This window comes from Xiphias gladius, chromosome 21, assembly GCF_016859285.1.
Source record: "Xiphias gladius isolate SHS-SW01 ecotype Sanya breed wild chromosome 21, ASM1685928v1, whole genome shotgun sequence".
Classification (NCBI taxonomy): Eukaryota; Metazoa; Chordata; class Actinopteri; order Istiophoriformes; family Xiphiidae; genus Xiphias; species Xiphias gladius.
Genome location: NC_053420.1, coordinates 28,005,489 through 28,022,941, shown reverse-complemented (window position 1 = coordinate 28,022,941; position 17,453 = coordinate 28,005,489). Strand labels below are relative to the sequence as shown.

Here is a 17,453-nt window from a genome sequence, read left to right as displayed (position 1 = left end):
TCTCGCGCGCGCGCGCGCAGCCGATGATCAACCCAGCTGGGAGTGAAGCCCTTCACCTCGCCACCATCAACATCATCAGCAGCAGCAGCAGAAGGGGTCTGCTCGTGTTCAAACCTGTTGAATTACCGAGAACTGTGTCTGCGCGGATGCTAAGCTGCACTCAAGGCGGAGGTCACCCAGCGACGCTCACCTGAAAACTATGTGTGTAGATTGCGTCTCTCGGATGATGCGTACCTGAGTCAGCGACGTGACGTCGGCGGGGGAGCCGCGGGTTAGCTGTAGTGGCTGAGGTGCTGCGTTCACATGTACCTCAAGAACCCTGTTTTTTTTTTTCAGTTCACACGTTAGACGTACAGGATTGTACACGGCGTATGCCAGGCGTGGGGTCTGAACTCTTGCCAGCTTGCCGTAAAAATATCGACATTACTTCACTTTAATCCAGCACCTTATCTGACATTAAGTCCCGTGCCCTTTCTGGGCAGCCCGTTTCGCATCACACTGGCTCATCCTCGCCGGCGAGCTGGGCCGGGTTGGCCGCTGTTGACATGCCTGCTTCTCACAATAGTTGCATGACTAACAGTTCCACCCCAGTGTGTCGATTTCGCAACGAGGAAACGAGGCGCTCGACAAGTTCATTTGAGGGAACTTTCCAGTAATGGAGTAGAAATTACGGTTAAACAGATGGAACCTGGGTCCCCACGGCCTCCAACCTCCCGATACAATTCAGTTATTATGTTGACTAGACATCGTTTGAAAGTCTAAATGTGACTTTTTGTTTAGATAATGTAGATATGGAAAACATACACCTTAGGCCTACTGTTGCAGGCCAACTGGGGATATCCCCCCGCAGCTGACCCCACCCGGCTGTTGGGCCCCTTCCTTTCGCAACCAAAGCCAGTAGCTCCGATTTCTCAGCCTCCTCTTCCATATCTTTTTTTGGCGGCCCTGCGTAAGCCCGCCCCGGTCATGACAGCAGCATGGAGAGGTTGGATGGTTAACTTGCCCACGGAGTCCCTGCATCCACCTTCCGCCAGTCCAGAGTGCCTGGGCCGCTTGAGCTCATGTGCTGCCTGTGTCCCTTCCTCCCAAGGGGATGGTAGAGGGTTCGTTAACAGGGGGCAGAAAAATACTATGTCGATAAGTGGGCCGAAAGTACTGAAATTATCATGGGAATGTAATGAAGCATAAAAAAAACCTTGTCGTAGAGAGGAGAAAACTCCCTTGAGTATAAGTTAAAAGTTGCAGCCCACCCGTTACTCGTTATAGACTACTTTCAACGGCAGATGGCGCTAAATAACCGACTATTGGCTCATGAACCAGCAGTCAGACAGCTCGAGCTAACACCGAGATAGAAATGTTCATTTCTAAGACGCTACATTATCATTCATCGACTTTACATTCTTTTGCTAACCATATTAACATTAATACATCCATTCTTTTCTTCGTTTCACTTCTTTCCTAATTTAGGATTAGCTGTCTTGCAGAGGTGCCTGTAGGCCCCCTCACATCGGTTATTGTTGCCTCAAATTCTACGAGGTCTTTATTTTTTTTAAAAGCGCATTTAACTCTGAAATACTTTGGTTTTCACATAAACATTTCGGGGAAATAGTTTTGTGCTTTAAAGACATGTAAAACGGCAACCCTGTGACGTTTTGTAGGTAGGTGCGTTTTGTAGCTCGAGATTGAGCGTGCGGGCGGAGTTCTTCTCGTTGACGGTCAGTAGCAACGTAATAGGTAGTGAACAAGGTGACACAGATCGAGTGCACCCAAAATAGCAAGACAAGAAAGACAAGACGTTTGGCGCGGGTGCTAGATTAGCTGCTGACAGCAGAGGAAGAGGGGCTGAGGTCAGACGCACGATTGGGCTGCTGTCTAGTATTTTCTCTTGGGGAAAGGACCAAGAGACAAGAAGACATTAGTACGTTTACTAAGAGAGAGTCAGTCTAGTGTAATTTGTTTTTTCCGCTTACTGTCTAGTCAGCCGTCTAACAAAGCTTGCCCTGCGCAGGCAGACGGAAATACATTGAAAATGCCTCCTATCGAGAATGACACCGGGAAGAATGAACTGAAATCTCGGATACAACAGCTTATTGACTCCAATCAAGTGGTGGTTTTCAGCAAAAGCTACTGTCCGTATTGTGTCAAGGTATGTTTTTTTTCCTTGTCGCAGGGGGAGACCTCGCTTTCGCCGATCGGAAACTTCCATCTTCTCCCGCGAAGTAGACGGGCTTGGTCTAATTGCTGGGTTGTCCTCTCTACGTTAATGCAGCCAGCAACTATGATGTGTTTGCGTTTGAATGCCAAGTTTATTATTTCAAAGTTAGGGAAAAACCACACTTAACGACTAACATGGAACCGTTTAACAATTAATGTTAGGTCGACATTTTGTAGACATAAATATCAAGTGTTATCAAGTTAACCGTGCGGATAGCCGCTTATGTGAATGCGGTAGCATGTAGAAAAGTTACATAATTTATAGCTCATAGCTAGCTTAACACCTTACAGTTAAGGTAATAAGAGCTCAAATAAAAGATGTACTGTCGCGGCATGCCTCCTGTTTACAAAGGGCACTTGTTTCTTTGAAGTACCCACCTAATTTGTATAGTTCCCAGCCTAATTATGTGTCTTATAGCTAAATCCAGTCGTCCCCCCGATATAACTGAGGCACTGAGGGGTTAGCTAACACTTAACACAGTAATTCTTTTTTAAGACTCGTTTAAATGATGGCTGAGGAGTATTTCAGTGTTCTTTGAACACAGCAATTTAAAGTGAATGTTTGCAGTTAATACGGAAAGGTCTTTCGGGTTATATTGATATCTTTTGCATTCGGACAATATGTGCCATGTGACTAAGGAAATTAATACATAATTTTTCATACTGTGTCTTCCAAGGTAAAAGACCTTTTCGTGGAGCTGAAAGTCGAGTGTAACGTGGTGGAGTTGGACCTCATAGGTAAGATGGAGCAAACATCTCCCTTCTGTAAATGTGACTGCTCTGTTACACTTGTGGTTGTGAATGAGAGAGTATAACAAGTTTATTTAAAGTCATGTTCAGACACCAGGGAAAAGCAGAAGCTGGATAATGTCAGAGGAACAGCAGACAGAAATATGCTTGCATCTCTTCGGGGTACATACTAATCATTCAGATCGTTTCATGTCAGTTAATTGTTGAAATGATACGTATATATTAGGTGTAGTAAATTTAATCTCCTTTACCCGTCTTGTACTTCTTACTTAATTTAACGTGAAATAAATATAAATGCATTTTCATGCTTGAGTTTGAATCCACACTGATTTGTGCCAACGCATTTAAAAACTGTCCCCCATTATATAGAATATATATACAAACTGCTGTGGTTTTCCTTTGCAGCAGGACAAAACATGCTGAGTCACTCACTGAGGATATCTTGGCCCCAGGCCATATCTCAGTAAACTCCAACCTCTCTGCTCTGTCTTGCCAAGTTATTTCTGTCGCAGTTATGTTGAAGGTGGTATGTAGGGATGCTGATGATTAATGAGTGAGTTGATCACAATTGCGAATATTATTGATTTAGAACCTCAAGCAAAGATCTGTATGACAGTTTACCTTCCAGTCTAAATCAGTGGGCACATTAAACTGCTGGTAACCATAGCAACCATGCTGCTTTGTGTTCTTAGTCAGCTCTGATTAGTGAAACAGACCTAACTATGGGTCAAACTCACTACATACAGACTTTTAAAAAATGGGTGACGATTTGAGCGTGGCCTGTTTTTGCTTGTTGTAAGTGGCACAATAACAGACAGACAGACAGACACAATGGTTTGCTGATACAGAAATTAACTAACTCAGTGGGTGAAACATTTCATGGCATAGCACACTTCCTCTTACTGTTTTTCCATATATTTGTGTATTGTCAGGTACTCAGTAATATTCAAAACAAACATAATGCAGAGCTAGTACAAATACTACCACATGAAGGTTAGATAGTTAGGTGCGTAAGTATTTGGACAGTGACACAATTTTCATAATTTTGCCTTTACACCACCAAGAAGGATTTGAAGCAAAGCCATCAAGATGTGATTGAAGTGTAAACTTTCAGCTTTAATTCAAGGGATTTAACAAAACTATTGAATTAACTGTTTATGATTTACAGCCATTTTTATAAATAGTCCCTCATTTTCAGAGGCTCAAAAGTAATTGGACAAATAACTGACAGTCAGTTTCATTACCAGGTTTGGCCTGTTCCCTTGTTATTTCAAGACAAATTAAGCAGATTAAAGGGTCTGGAGTTGATTCCAAGCGTTGAATTTTCATTTGGTTGCTGTTCATGGTAACTCTCAATATGTGATCCAAAGAGGTGTTGATGCAAATGAAGGAGGCCATCATTAGGTTAAAAAAAACAAAACAAATCTGTTGGACAGATAGATTTGGTACCTTCTTAAAAAGAAGAATGCATATGTGAGCTCAGTAAAACCAAAAGGCCTGGAAGACAACGGAAGACAACTAAAGTGGATGATGGCCGAATTTGTTTATTGGTGAAGAAAAACCCTTCACAACATCTGGCCAGGTCAGGAACACTCTCGAGGAGGTAGGCATATCATCATCAAAGTCGACAATCAAGAGACACCTTCATGTATGTAAATACAGAGGGTTTACCACAAGGTGCAAACTACTGGTAACACTCAAGAACAGACAGGTCAGATTAGACTTTGCCAGAAAACATGTAAAAAAAAAAAAAAAAAAGCCTGCCCAGTTCTGGAACACAATTGTTTGGACAGTTGAAACCAAGATTACCTTGTACCAGAATGATGGGAAGAGAAGAGTCTGGAGAAGGAAAGGAACGGCTCATGATCCAAAGCAAACCACATCATTGTCAAACATGGTGGAGGCAGTGTTAGGGCATGGACATCTATGACTGGCAATGGAACTGGGCCACTGGTATTTTATTGATGATGTGACTGCTGATAGAAGGAGCAGGATCACTCCTGCAGTGTGTAGGTCTATACTATCTGCTCAGATTCAACCAAATGCTGCAAAGCTGATAGGATGGTTCTTCACAGAACAGATGGATAATGACCCAAAACATACTGCAAAAGCAACACAAGAGCTTGTCAAGTCAACGAAATGGAATATTCTTCGATGGCCAAGTCAGTCACCCGACCTCATCCCAACTGAGCATGCTTCTCACTTACTAAAGACAAAACTGAAGGCAGAAAGACCCAGTAACAAGCAGCATGTAAAGGCAGCTGCAGTTAAGGCCTGGCAAAGCATCTCAAGGGGTGAAACTCTGCATTTGGTGATGTCCACGGGTTCCAGAATAATCCTTATATTTATAATAAAGCTGATCTGTCCAATTACTTTTCAGCCTCTGAAAATGAGGGACTATGTATAAAAATAGCTGTAATTCCTAGAAGGTTAATGTGGTATTTTTGTTAAACCCCCTTGAATTAAAGCTGAAATAACATCTTGGCATCATGGCTTAATTTCAAATCCATCGTGGAGGTGTATGGAGGAAAAATATCAAATTGTGTCACTGTCCAAATACTTACGCATTTAACTATGTGGAAGAAATGATAAGTTTTCAACAACCCTATTAACTTGCATGTAATGAACATTAACTCTTCTGTCCAGAGGATGGAACCAACTACCAGGAGATGCTGCTCGAGATGACTGGACAGAAAACTGTTCCTAATGTCTTCATCAACAAGACACACCTAGGCGGCTGTGACAAAACAATGCAGGTAAGGAACAAAAGTGTGTATCTATTTGACTGTCTTGTTCTTTGGTGCTCAGAATCCTTGTGTCTATCATAGAAGACTTTAAAAAAAAAAAAAAAAGCTGAAAATATTCACGTGAGGAGGCAGAACCAGAAAATTATGGCTTTTTAAATTTGTTTTCTTAAAATTTCTCAAAACGACCTGTCAAGTTTCATGGTAGCTGTTAAAATAATGGTGCTCATACTGTGACACCTGTAAATAATTACAGCTGTAGAAAGCTTTTTTGTTTTTTAGTATTTCATACTATACTTGAAAGTGGTTTTGCCACATTATTGGCAAACGTACGTGGTGTATCGATCGGTATTGTGTTCATGTTTCTGTCAGGCTCATAAAGATGGCAGCCTGCAGCAGCTACTGAGTGGTGAGAATGGATCTTATGACTATGACCTGATCGTCATCGGAGGAGGATCTGGAGGCCTGTCCTGTTCAAAGGTGAATAGATAAGCTGAAACACATTCACATGTTACCCGTTAAAACTTTTCTGTAGTGGCTGTTATTTTGTTGTGCAATTTTGTGGCTGGCACAGAGAATCAGAGTGAAACTAAAGCTAATGTTGTAATGCTGTAACCACAGTTTTGTTTTTTTTTTTGGTTTTTTTTTTTTTGGAGCCATTAACTGTTTCAACTTGCATATGGAGAAACATATTGGTAAATGTATGTAATGTTTTAGTAACACTGGCTCTGTTGACAATAGGAAGCTGCTTTAATGGGGAAAAAGGTGATGGTGCTGGACTATGTTGTTCCCACACCAAAAGGAACCACCTGGGGTAAGATACTTCCACTTCAGTATACCTAGTTAGATACATGTAATGCAGTATTTATTTGGATGTAATTTGGTGGCTAACCGACCATTACCATGTGTCATTAATTTGCTCTGCTGGGGTGATCAGGTCTTGGTGGAACCTGTGTTAACGTTGGCTGCATTCCCAAGAAGCTGATGCACCAGACGGCCATGTTGAGAGTAGCCATGCAGGACGCACGCAAGTTCGGCTGGGAGTTTGACGAGACAGGTGAGGGCTCAGAGCAACGATCCAGGAGGTTATGGAGGGTCACCTGCTTGCCGTGGTAAATCGGAGGCAAGACTTATCGGTAGTCACTTCATGTCATTCTACTGATTCCACTGATGGGTGTCTGCCCTTTTTGTCTGTCCTCAGTGAAACACAACTGGGAGACGATGAGGACGGCAGTGAATAACTACATCGGCTCACTGAACTGGGGATACAGGGTGGCGCTGAGAGACAAGAATGTCAACTATGTCAATGCCTACGCAGAGTTCATTGAACCACACAAAATCAAGGTAGATGAGTACTTTTGATATAAATTAACCTTCTTTGTGTGCGTACAGATATTTTTTGGGATTGCTGGTTTGGTTCGACTTAAGGAGAATTGACGGACAGCATTTTCTATAACCACAATATGCAGTTTCATCTGTATACAAAGATTAAGGTCTTCCATATTAGTTGCCCAAGTTACCATCCCAAATCTCGTAACTAATCTTGATAAGCCGTCTGCATTGAAATGGTGTCTTGCCTGTCATGGTGACGTGTTTTTGTTTTTATTGTCTTAAAAAGCCTTGCTAAACATTTCGCCTCCCTTATTGGCTGCCTTTTCAGCATTGTCGCTGTGGTGCGCTTTTCTACTTGTGATCACATCACTAGCTGCACCCAAAACAAAAAGTCTTTGCTCAATGAATCAGTCAGAATTGCATATTGCAATTCTCTGCTCCTTGCTTCAACAGTATCTCAGAGCTTCTGTTTGTGTTTACTGACAGGCAACAAACAAACGAGGGAAGGAGACATTTTACACCGCGGCCAGGTTTGTCTTAGCCACAGGTGAAAGGCCGCGCTACCTGGGTATTCCTGGAGACAAGGAGTACTGTATCACCAGGTGAGAGCACAATGACAGGGACATGATGGATCTGACACCACCAGTCCTATCTAATAATGTGCTGTTATTGGAAGCCCCATCCAGAGCTCACGTTTTGAACGGAAGGTTGTTTTAGAAGATGTCTGACCAAGTATGATCTCTGAAAACACAAAGACACCTTTTAATGATTGGAGGTCTATTCCAGAAAGGAGGTTTACCAAACTCTGAGCCTAACCCTGGATTCTGAGTTGATGAACCCTGAGATGGGAAACTGAGTTATTGGTTCCAGAAAAGCTGATCAGAGTCAGTTCAATCAACTGAGTACGTTCACTCTGAGTTAAGCAGGTGCCAGGTTAAGCAAAAAAATGCCATCATCAGTGGAGCTCCGATAATGCCATTCACCATGGCAACAGGTGAATAAAGAACAGAGCTTCCATTTTAATCCAGTTGAGCTAGAAGATTAATGTTTGGTAATGCACATGTATCTTTACAAAACAGCAGCAGTGAAAGAGCCTGAGATGGAGGAAAGAGTCAATAAGTGAACACTGTTACGTTTTATTCAGCGTAGGCAACTAGACCACATCATTTTGCAGGCTTCAATTTCCTTAATGAATGCTAAAGTGCTGAAATCCTACTGTTTGTTAGATTCAATTTTTAAATATATTGATTCAATTGTAACGTGATGACGACAAAGTGCTGGTGGTAGCTGAAGATGAAAATATAGATCAAACAGGTAGACACAACTTTATAGATCTATGATATAAGCTCATAGCCTGACCCAGTAACAGCCTCATGACTTTGGTTGCAGTTGAAAAAGCATTGAGCTTAAAACTGAGTGCAAATTTTCGGATGTCCATTTTACATTTAAAAATCTTGCTCAGCAGCATTTAATGACTATATTTCAGACTGTAATAAATTTAAATGTAATGATTGAAATGCTGTCAAAAAAAGGTCAGACTGTATGCAGCCTATATTCAAAAATTCACTTTTTTAAAACCACATCTAGTCCAGTTTTTAAATGTTTGTCTTTTGAGCTGCACTACAATCATCTTCCCTCAGAAATATCACATAATATACAGTCTGATATGATAACTATGGTAGGAATGTCCCATCAGGGCGACCATTTACCAGTCACACCATGAGAAATGATTATTCATAGATCAGTGTCTAAAGCTTCACACAGATTTTTTGCAGCAGTTATTGCACAGTAAGTGTTTCAGTGCAGGGGAAATGATTGACCACTTGACAGTTGTCTTAATGTCCACAGAGTCAGTGTTAGAAATACACAATGTATAGATTTTATTTTGAGCTGAGGATGAAGCCATGATTGTAATAATTTAAATGGAAGAGATCGCTGTCACTGTCCCTACATTGATGACTGACTGATCATAAAATCAATCTGAAACGGTAAACCCAGTTTCCCTCATCTCAGGGTTAATAAACTCAGTGTTTTAACTAAAGCCACTCTCTGAAACAGGGCCCTTGACTATTGCATCCTCCGCAGGTGGCTGTGCCTCAGGGCATCCATTAATCTCCCAGCTGTCTAAATATTATGTAAGATTATCCTCAGGTGTTTTGTGATTAGGCCACTGTTTTGGCAACCTACAAATGGTCTCATGCTGCTCATTTAGTCCCACTACCCAAAGGTGGGTGTGTGACAAAAGACACAACCCCAGACTGGGCATCTCTATATGGACAATAGTAGTGTGTGTTGAATACTGGTTTGTATATCTAGGTATGTAGTGTGGAGAGACAACGGTTTTATTTTTAACCAGAAAGCCTCTGTGTCTGTCTGTTATTCCACAAGTGACGACCTCTTCTCATTGCCTCACTGCCCGGGAAAGACCTTGGTTGTTGGGGCGTCCTACGTGGCTTTGGAGTGCGGGGGCTTCCTGGCCGGCTTGGGTCTCGATGTCACCATCATGGTCCGGTCCATTCTGCTGAGGGGCTTTGACCAGGACATGGCCAACCGTGCCGGAGAGCACATGGAGGAGCATGGTGTTAAGTTCCTCCGCAAATATGTCCCTTTAAAGGTGAGTGTTAACTAAACTGCTGTGTGTGTGTGTGTGTAAGTGGAAATGCTGCCTCAGCGAAAATACAATCTGACAGACTAAATCTTGCTTGTTTTGATATGACTAGGTGCAGAGGAAACTTAATATTTGGAAACGGCCATTAACCATCAAAATTAGTTGATTTTTAAAAAACATTTGGGTTTTAAACAGTTTCATGTTACTTAAGGTAGGCTCCATTTGTAAGGCAACAGGTAGTCATCAGACTTTGATCTGTGTGTAACCCTATTTATTTTCTTGCTATATTGCATCATAAATCTTATCTATCAGCTAGTCATTTAACAGAAGCTCGACGATTTTTTTCTTTCCCCCCCGCTCTGACTGTCCGGCATCTGTATGTGTCAGGTAGAGGAGCTGGAAGCTGGCAGTCCTGGCAGGCTGAAAGTGACGGCCAAGTCCACGGAAACCGATGAGATCATCGAGGGAGAGTACAACACTGTATGTACTGATCTATCACTTCATCGTTCCCTTAACTTCTTATATACCTAGTAAGTTGTGTGTGATGTTTCTCTCTGGGGCCACTTTGTATGGAATTCCAAAGTGTTCAATCATAAATAAATTACACATTACAAAATAAATAATCATATCAATAAAATTTATAAAATATATAAATTAACCAGCAGTTTGTGAAATAATGGAAGAACTGAGTAAAACTCAAGTCTTTATTATAAAATGTTATTTACTGATCAGTTTTATAAGCATGTACAAATGCTGCCAGATTTAGCAGTTAGCTCCTGTTAGCTAGAGCAACATCAATGTCAAAATAATTCTGAATCAACGAGCTAGAGTCTGCTGTAAATAAACAGTACACAGCCACAGTAACTAAACCTCTTCAGGTTCTAAGCCTTAGCTTAACAAGGCTGCTAATGCTACTGTGAAGGAAAAGTTGGTTTATCATTTATTCACTTTTGGTGATGCTCCCAGCTCACTATCTGGGCCAGCTCGTGAGTTTATATTATTACTCTGCAACAAAATCCAGAGACAGTGTTAGCAGTATTAGCTACTTCCTGTTGAATAGAGCGACAACAGAGACAAACTATGTCTTTTTTGCTCCTCAGGGTTTTGTGTTTTTGTCTGAGGAACATCTTTAAACTCAAAATGCTGCTGAGGCAACTCTAAATTAACCAGCTAACGTTAGCTACCTCCGCTGCTGCTGCTGCCGCTGCTACTAATACTGTCTCTTCACTTTAATGCTGAGTAATAAACCAAGCACAGAATGACCAAACGTGTTAAGCTAAATGATTAAAGGGCAATATCGGTTTCTGTGTCTGTGTACTGTGTTTATTTACAGCAGCAGCTACTGTAGATAGTTGACTCAGAATTAGTTTGAAATTATTGCTGCTTTAGCTAAAAGGTGCAGGTGAGCTTGCTAGCTTAAGAAAGGCAGGGAACATATGATTGGCTGCAAGGTGAGTGGGGTGGTGGTGACACCATTGTCATGGAAGTGACATGAAATAAAAACATTTTTGAAATAACAATTTTTAATATGAAATAAAAAAGAACCCCTATAAAACTGTTACAGTGAAAATAAGAGTGATAAATCCACATTTTATAATAATTGCTTGAATTATGATAATGTTTTACACAATTTGTACATATGAGTATTTATTTTTTTACTTGTTTATTATTGAACACATAATTTTGTTGGATCAGGTTTTATTTCTATTGTTTTTATGGATACCTAGCCAAATGTAGATGGGTTTTTGTTGTTTTGTTTTGCATTATCTGTAAATTTTACATTTTTTATTTCACATTGAAAGTCAAGGTTAAACATCAGGTTTTGTTGAGAGTTTAAAAAAGCCAGAAAGCTGCCGTGTTGTTCTGATATTCAGCTGTCACACAGGGTTGATGCCAAACAATATAGAGGATCAAAGAAAGGAAATAATTAAAGCAAACCATGACATTGATATGATGTAATACCATTTTCTTATCCATAGTTTATTTATTTAGCCATTCGAGTGCAAATAAAGCACAAGCACCTTCACTGACTGAGGACTTTGTTGAAACTCAACAAGCCATTTTTTTTGCTCTTCAGGTGCTGATAGCAGTGGGCCGAGATGCGTGCACAGACAAGATTGGTCTGGACAAGACAGGGGTGAAAGTCAACCCCAAGTAAGTTTATTATCTCATTGTGTCTGTTTTTCCTACATACACTTATCTCTGTTACATGTGGTGGCCTGTGCCTTTAAGAGTCATGGTACAGTCATAGTGATTCAGCAGTTCTTGCCATCCCATGGCTCTCTGCAGGGGCGGTGTATGAGTGCCCTGGGGGATTTGATCAGGAAAGAGGAGGGGTGTCTTGTTAGTAAGATGACAAAGCCCCTCTGCAGTGTATCAGCATGTTTTTAATGGAGGAGAATAAATTCTCTAAATGTAAGAGTTTTACATGCTTATGTCATTATGCTCCATTGTCTGCACTAACTTGATTAGATCCACTTTGGTTTAATGTGCCCCATCCGTACAGTATTTCCTGTTGTCCTTTTTTTCCTGCCCATTTATATTTCAAAGCTTTAGTTGGAAAACCCGAGTTAACGCTAAAATAATATTATAAAGTTGTATGTTTGCAGTTGATTATTTATTTTCATATTACAGGCATTGTGAATGTAGCCTTTTCTTTGAGGATGTTGTCTGTCCACTATTTTGTGAATGACTGAATGGTTCAGCCTATGAGGCCAACAGGGATTAAGACAGCATGAGGCCAGTTTAAGAGCGCTTTGAGTCATATGCCCCAGTCTTATGACCACAGTAGTATTCAGATCAAACCAACACACAGCCTCAGGGCCTCCTGTGTCAGGGCCCATCAACAGGTTTGCTTGTTCTGCTGCTTTACAGAGTACAATATAAACAGGGCTTATATAAATACTGCTACAACTATATATCTCCATGCTGCTCAACATGACCTTAGACCCACTTAAATTTGATCTCTGCCCTGTGATGTGCAGACACCCCGCTGCTGCTGTTGTTCCTTTGGCCAAATATGTATTTACCTATAGTCATTTTTTCCGGTATTTTTATGTTTGCATGTTCCTAGCAGTCATAATGATATAATTAAATATGGGCTAAAATGTAATTTTAGTCTACTAAAAAGGCATAACATCTAAATGAAGTATAGTGGTCTTCCTTGCTGAACTCTGTGGTGTACCATTGTCTAGGAGTGGGAAAATTCCAGTGAATGATGAAGAGCAGACCAGTGTGCCCCACATCTACGCCATTGGAGACATTCTGGAAGGCAAGTGGGAGCTGACACCCGTCGCCATCCAGGCTGGCAAGCTGTTAGCACGACGCCTCTACGGGGGATCGACACTCAAGGTGCCTCGGCCTTAAGAGACACTTGTTCTGTAGATCCACTGAAGCCTCGATGTAAAATCCTCCACTGTTCCAATTGTGACTGGAATATTTCTGACATGTGACAGCAGGTTTTATTTCCCCTTACAACAAATGGTAATAAATTGTCTGTATTTGTGCAGTGTGACTACATCAACGTTCCCACAACTGTTTTCACCCCACTGGAGTACGGCTCCTGCGGTCTATCAGAGGAGAGAGCCACTGAGCTCTACGGGCAGGACAACATCGAGGTAACACACACACACTTGCACACAGTCGTCTGAATAATTTATTAGAGCTGTATTTCACCTTAATGTGAACCTTGTGGCTGGCTGGAGTAAAGTGCAATTCTAAAACAAGAGTTCAACCGAAATCAGTGAAGACATGTAATCCTCTTACATCAGTAGACTTGGCCAGAAACACATTATGTCTAATAAAAGCTAACACAAATAATTGTTTTTAAATTCCGCTGACTCACTTGGTCATGTGGGAAAACGTGCATGTTTTTGTCCAGTCATATAAGTTTGGTCTGCGCTAGTCACAAAACACATGGCGCACTAATCTGTTTTACAGTAATGTGAGCTCCCCGGTACACCCAGGCAGACTTTGACTGCAGATTTATTTGAACATTAAAATTTTACAATTCTTTGTTTTCAATTTTTAGTGCTACCTGCCTAAATAAAATTATTTGAGCTGAGACGAACTGATGTCATTCATTTCATATAAAATGCATTTGGTTGCCGTTTACATAGTCCTGGACCATCACTGTGTTTCTGGTCTCTATGTTCAGGTGTACCACAGTCTGTTCTGGCCTCTGGAGTTCACTGTGCCCAGCAGGGACAACAACAGATGCTACGCCAAGATCATCTGCAATAAACTGGATAATGTAAGATCAGTAATACTTTTACACAGTTGTATGAATTGAGACCGTAGTTACCAACAACTTGGACCCCTTGATGTGTCACTTGAATTACGTTTTTGTTTTGTAGGATCGAGTCATTGGGTTCCACTACCTGGGCCCCAATGCAGGTGAGGTGACACAGGGCTACGGTGCAGCCATGAAATGTAGAGTCACCAAGGAGCAGCTGGACAGCACCATCGGCATTCACCCGACCTGTGCTGAGGTAAGAAGGAAACTCTGTCATTATAAGCCAGAATCTAAGCTTTTTTCACCTCTGCCAAGGAGGTTATGTTTTCACCTGTGTCCGTCTTGGTTTGGTGGGTGGGTGGGTTGGTTGGTTGGTTCGTTTGTCAGCACGATTATGCAAAAAGTAAAGAAGTATAGATTTTCACCAAACTTGGTGGAGGGATGGGGCATGGGTCAGGGAAGAACCCGTGGATTTTGGTGTAGAGCTGTTTTTTTTTTTTCTTATCACTTTCCTTTACGTTGTGAGATGGAGCATTTTTCGCCTTGGTGGTGGTAGGGACTCTGAGTGCCAGTCTGGTTGATGTCTGTGGTTGGTTTCACAATGATAGACTTTGACTATGGCTTAGATCTAACAAATAATCAGACTTCAGATAGATGTCAAAATGTATCGGCCACACTAAACTGTTTGACTGTGGACTAATTTACCATGAATTCTGAGTGAATTTAGACTTTTTAATCTAAAAAACATATCTGACCAAGCAACTGTGTCAAACTGCTCAGCCTCTTTTGCTCTAGCAGAAAATGTTTGCCTTCTGGAAAAATGTGACAGATACAAGGATGTTTTGCTGTTAAAACAGGTTCAGACCTGTAGCAGAGCTGAGATGCTGTGGCATCTTGATGTGGCAGGGCTCAGTACTTCTGCTAACTTTTCTTAGCTTTGGTGTGGCTGGCTGTTACCCTGGAAACAGGGATCTTAGTTCAGAGTTGGCTTTAGGGTGGGATGACCACCTTTTTAGCCTTATAACAAGTCAGTCTTTCTTTTTGTCAAACTGTTTAAATTGCTTCAGACTAATCTTAGAGCAAAATGAAGACTGGCCTATCTTCAGAGCAACCTAAAATCACCCTGACAAACCGGGCCCAGTGCAGAAATTGTCTGGTTTTTACAGTATGTAGCAACAGTATCCTGTTGACTAACCAGTAAGAACTCAGCAGGAAAGGACAAAATGCATTACAAACATGCTGACCGTAAACAGCAAGCTGTGCATTTCTGTAGACGGCCTAGCAGTATGTTGCTGGCTCTATCAGATTTGCACTTGGGTTTCTTTTAAAATGTGACATACAGAAGAAAAAAAACTGAAATCTCAAAATCTAAACCACTCTGCACACTGATTAGCTTTGCCAAGGTCATGAATCATTCTCTTCCTGCTGAAATATTTCTTGCTCAATCACTTGGCTACTATTTCAGTCTAATTCTGTTTGAATGATCTGGCTGTGCCAGACACACCTTTGATCAGACCACATTAAACACGGCAGCCACAGGCAACGGCTTATAAATATTAGCATGTCTGATTTGTTTTTATCTTTTTATAGTTTGTTGCAGATTTTGAGCTGAATGAATATTTAAATGTATTTCTACTGTGGTGCATGCTGTACATAAATTGTCTTAATTAATCCTAATAGTTTAAGATTTTAGCACAACCCATTCATTATGTTAATGTAGTATGGTGGTAATTGTAGCACATTAAGCAGCTCAAGTTCCTCCTGTTTGATGTTCTGTATTACTTGGAATTCCATTTTGTAACAAACCTTGGCCCATAATATCTTCATCTGAGATTAAGGATGTTATCTCCATAACTGTGTGTAATATATTGGTCTTCCTCTTGATTTAACTCAACATTTATAGTTTTACACACACAACCACAATGTTCACTTACAAAGCAGGAGTTTTGTGTTTTTAAATAGTTTAATTCCAGGTACCTTTTAAGAAAATGTTAAGTGTGTGTTCCTGAAACTTGCAGATAGCCTGTAAAAGCTGCATAATAAAGCTGCACATCCTGACTTATGCGTCTCCTTATCCTTTTTAGGTCTTTACCACCTTGGAGGTGACCAAGAGCTCTGGTGGAGACATCAGCCAGGCCGGCTGCTGAGGTTAAACCCTGCTTGTTTAGCGGGCTGCTCTCATATTAGACCCTCCTCCCGTTACCACTCGACCTTTAAGCTCAGCCTCACCTCCAGTCGCTCACTTTACAGGGAAGTTGTTTCTCAGGACGAACCGAACACCATAGCCAGCGTCTGAATCAGTGAAAGCACTCATTTGGGCTCACTGGGAGCTGAGAGGTGACTGGAAGAAGCCAGAGCTGAGGATGTGAGTCTGCGGCTCTGGCTGGGGTAGTTTGATATAAGGGCAGCCTGCTGAACAGCGGGGTTACTCTGCTGATTTTTCTACCGGGCTCCACCAGCGCGTTCTTCTCAGAGGAGCACCTAACACACACACTACCTTTTGACAATGTGTGTTTGGGCTGTTTGTGACGTCCTGGCCCGTAACCCAAAATAATGAGGTGGGCGAGGATCGATGTCCTTCTGCAGAAGCACCTGATGGTGGCCCGAACCCTTCGTCCAACCCCCCCCCCCCACACACACACACACACACACACACACACACACACACAACTTAAAACACATGTCATTCACTCCCCAGCATACACATGGTATACTGATTGAAATTGAATTTATTAGGATAGATATACATTAGCGCACACAGGATTTGAATGGATGCACACCTCTGAGCTCTGCTCCAGCTTGTGGTGGAAGTTTATTATTTAATCTGGTGCATGTATGTGTAGATTAAACATCATCATGTCTCTTCTGTTGAGCCCTCATCATTCCACACATTCCTTTTACCAGTCTTTAAGATAAAATCGAGGTCTATACATGTTGCTGTCAATATTTATGTCTTTGCTGTCTGGAGGCACCAGGGTTTTCTGCCTTAAAGAGGAACTCCATTTTTCTCTACCAAAGTGTTTATCTAAACAAGTCTGCAGAGAGAGAGCAAGAGCCAGCAGATCTACACCTTTCAAACCTCTGGTGTGCCGCGTCACAAACACTTTCAGATAGAATTGAATGGAAGATAAACCAGAATTGTACTGAATGTTGTGTTTCAACAAAAACATTTTCTCAAGTTAAGTTTTTACTCTATTAATTTAATGTTTGTTGGATCTTGCTGTTTGCCTCTGCATTATGTGTATGTAAAAGATATAGTCACTCTTCTAGAGGACAGTCCGACTGTCAGTGAGTAACGTCGGTTGTCTTTATAAACGACTTGTTCGTTGGTGTCAAACCACTGTAGATTACTTCTCTCTGAAGATTTAATAAAGTAAGAATTCACCTCCAATTTTGTCAGACCTTCACTTATGGAAAGCAGTTTCAGCTTGACCTGAAGCTATAAACGTAACAGAGGTAAAAGTCCACAAAATAACTGAAATACAGGGCAGATGGTTTTCATGTTCTATTGCACAGAGAGTTTCTGCAAACGGTTCCCAAGCGTCATGCTCATCATTTTCCTAAAAAGTTT

At 41.3% G+C, this 17,453-nt stretch overlaps 1 protein-coding gene across 3 annotated transcripts; it reads left to right on the top strand.

Moving 5' to 3' along the window:
• Positions 1 to 24: 24 nt before the first annotated feature.
• On the top strand, positions 25 to 17,273 carry txnrd3 (thioredoxin reductase 3). 3 transcript variants are annotated; one of them, XM_040158579.1, is made up of 16 exons: positions 25 to 201; positions 2,892 to 2,952; positions 5,611 to 5,720; positions 6,081 to 6,188; positions 6,450 to 6,522; positions 6,646 to 6,765; positions 6,910 to 7,052; positions 7,527 to 7,642; positions 9,429 to 9,654; positions 10,036 to 10,128; positions 11,726 to 11,802; positions 12,843 to 12,999; positions 13,158 to 13,265; positions 13,805 to 13,900; positions 14,004 to 14,138; positions 15,967 to 17,273. In XM_040158579.1, the coding sequence occupies exons 3-16, from the start codon at positions 5,634 to 5,636 to the stop codon at positions 16,027 to 16,029; spliced, it is 1,602 nt and encodes a 533-aa protein (XP_040014513.1). In that variant the 5' UTR covers positions 25 to 201; positions 2,892 to 2,952; positions 5,611 to 5,633; the 3' UTR covers positions 16,030 to 17,273. The 3 variants fall into 3 exon arrangements, with proteins under 3 accessions (XP_040014513.1, XP_040014512.1, XP_040014511.1); XM_040158578.1 differs by having other exon boundaries at positions 25 to 290; XM_040158577.1 differs by lacking the exon at positions 25 to 201 and adding an exon at positions 2,030 to 2,146.
• The last annotated feature ends 180 nt before the right edge of the window (positions 17,274 to 17,453 follow it).

What these genes read in the sequence shown, in the direction of transcription:
- txnrd3 (XM_040158577.1), top strand. Translation starts at nt 2,030, where the DNA reads ATGCCTCCTATCGAGAATGACACCGGGAAGAATGAACTGAAATCTCGG. An exon ending in GGGGTGAAAGTCAACCCCAA is followed by an intron (nt 11,803 to 12,842) that starts GTAAGTTTATTA and finishes ACCATTGTCTAG; the next exon opens with GAGTGGGAAAATTCCAGTGA. An exon ending in ACGGGGGATCGACACTCAAG is followed by an intron (nt 13,000 to 13,157) that starts GTGCCTCGGCCT and finishes GTATTTGTGCAG; the next exon opens with TGTGACTACATCAACGTTCC.